The 2,500-nt window shown below is 36.2% G+C and overlaps 1 protein-coding gene across 1 annotated transcript in view; it reads right to left on the minus strand.

Annotated features, from left to right (window-relative positions):
* Positions 1–415: 415 nt before the first annotated feature.
* The window catches only part of LOC119572587, a 15,943-nt gene continuing 13,858 nt past the window's right edge, over positions 416–2,500 (minus strand). The window contains exons 7-9 of the mRNA XM_037919691.1: positions 1,989–2,166; positions 1,267–1,407; positions 416–558 (exon numbers count right to left, since the gene is read on the minus strand). Of these exons, the coding sequence (XP_037775619.1) occupies positions 416–558; positions 1,267–1,407; positions 1,989–2,166 (462 nt within the window). The remainder of the gene's footprint in view (positions 559–1,266; positions 1,408–1,988; positions 2,167–2,500) is intronic.

The following is a 2,500-nucleotide window of genomic DNA, read 5'->3' on the forward strand; positions in this document are numbered from 1 at the left end:
TCCACAGCATATCGTTCTGCACTTTCGGCAATGGATGTTTCTTTTGAGCGATATATTTACGGTGTGAGGTGGTGCCAGCTCCCTGGAAATGGAGGAAACCATCCAAAGATCAATCTCACTCAAGGTGGCGTTCATCTGTCCTCTGAATCTTTTTCTTGACTGTAAACTTGTAAACTCGATCCTTATTGAGTCATGATGTAAATAGAATAATAAAGGGAAGTATAAATAAATATGAATAAGCGCACTTTCTTGTTCTTCACTTCACTGTTTTATATATTTTTTATTCAACATGAATTTTTTTAATATGCCGACAGATCACCATATCCAGGTATGCACTAGAGGTGTATGCTGTTCACATTTGTTTGTATTATCTCTTGGAGGCCCCTTTTATACAATATCTTAACTATACAATATCTTAATTAGTCACCAATTTTAAAAATCCTAAAGGCACTTTCACACTACGTTGCCCATGGATTTGAGGTTTTTCTGACGCAGCGACCGTTTCCGTTTCAAAACATTTTCGTTTTGATCTTGTGCTACGAAGGATGCACCAGTATACTACTAGAATATTTTGGCATTGATCAGTAGCATAAAAGGAATTAACGCTAGTACAACCTTGCCTACAGAATGTCATTCTACAACATAGAAAGTCTCCATTATATAATTATATCTATTTGAAATAATGTAATATGAGGATCTCCTTGTGTTTCCCTGAGACCTAACTTGTAAATATTATGCACTACATTTAAAAAAGACTTGCTCTGCTGCTGCTGTTTTGTGACCACCACAAACATACACACACCAGGCTGTCTGTTGAATTTGGGCCCACCCCCCTTTCTTTATACATTTTGTGGACTTGATAAATTCGAGAATCGCAGCAGCTACCTCTTTAGGTGGTGCTAGTTTAGATATATGTTATTCTCACTACAAATACTAGCCTATAAACATATGTAGTATAGTAAATCTCTTAGACAAAATGTGATGACCTAAACCAGAGAGTGGAATATTCATCCTATATGGATTCCTTTTATATTAACCTGTTATATACTGTTCTCTAGATAATAAAATACCAAAAAACAGTTCTTCTGCCGTATGTCAACAGAGAATTCTGATAATAAACACACAAATAAAGAGATTGACATTTATTTCTGCAAAGGAGAACTACATCCAAAGAATTTGCTATCTTCCACCCCAACTCCTCATGGCTTAATCAGCTACGCTTTTTTAAAGGGGTATAATATTAGCTGTTTTATTATTACATGCTACCATTCTTTTTTCTTGAGCCCAGGGCCACTTCTCTCCCTCTTCGGCTTCTGTTGGAGCTGATAACTTTGAAGCCAGCACATTTTATCATCTGGAGGTATGGCCATAGAAGTTGGAAGAAACCTCCTTGACTGAGACTCTTCTCTGTTTGGAAAAATATATTACGTATTTAGCAGAGAGCTGTTCTGTAGAAGGTGAGCTAATTTATTGCATGTCAAAGCAGTGTCCTTTTTCGAATTCCATTTTGATTACATTTTACTCTTCCTAATCTTATAAGATACAATTTCGACACATCTTAAAGAAGTATGCTACACTGGTGTCCGCAACATGATAGTGCTTGACTTCCTGAGTCCTGAAACTGCTACGAAATTTCGACCAACCACAGCGTTTGAGCCTTCTCTGCGTAAGTGCCGGATATTGCTTAATAGATTAATGTCACCTCCCGTGCCTTTTCATTATCAAAATCAAATATATAACCATGTCAAATATCTTCTTCCAGGTACTTATTTCTTTCACTTATTAGGATACTTCGGGGATTTTCACTTGCTAAGATGCAGTTAATACAAGAGTATCATAATTCAAATACTGAAGTGTAATTCTGCAGCTCTCCATGCTTTATTTTCCATTTTGTACCTATTCTGAAGGATTTTCAACTCAGATAATAACTTCATCTTAATTTATATGAAAGCAAGAAAGAATAAAAAGTACTTATCTGTTTTCATTACCTACTACATCCGTGTACACCGTCATGGCTATTTGTTTAATTTTCTTCAACAAATGACGAGAGTTGAATAACAAGTCCTGCAGGAAATCCACTTGTGACATTTCTGTATCCAGCTTTATCACGTCAATCTCTTCTCCCTCCAACCCTGCTGCCCTTAGGAAGTTAACGAATCGGTCCACCTGTGTGATAAGAAAGAGAAAAAATGAGCAGGTACAGTTGCCTCGAGAAGTCTGAATATTCTATTTTTATTATTATTATATTTGTGATAAGGCTTAAACTTCGAAAAAATCACAACCGTTTTGCTCATATTTTTCTGTTTTGATGATAGATGTAAATCATGATAGCATCTCAAAAGTTAAATGTGGTATATTTTTGGGAAATATACGAAGAGGCGTTTGTCAAGGGTTAGTAGCACACCTATTTATAAAGAAACGGTTATGGGTCCTGGAAAGACAGACGAGTAGTGGGAGTGTATAGCAGACACCAAAATGGTAGTTACTGTTATGTGAAACG

This window comes from Penaeus monodon, chromosome 4 (genome assembly GCF_015228065.2).
Source record: "Penaeus monodon isolate SGIC_2016 chromosome 4, NSTDA_Pmon_1, whole genome shotgun sequence".
NCBI lineage: Eukaryota > Metazoa > Arthropoda > Malacostraca > Decapoda > Penaeidae > Penaeus > Penaeus monodon.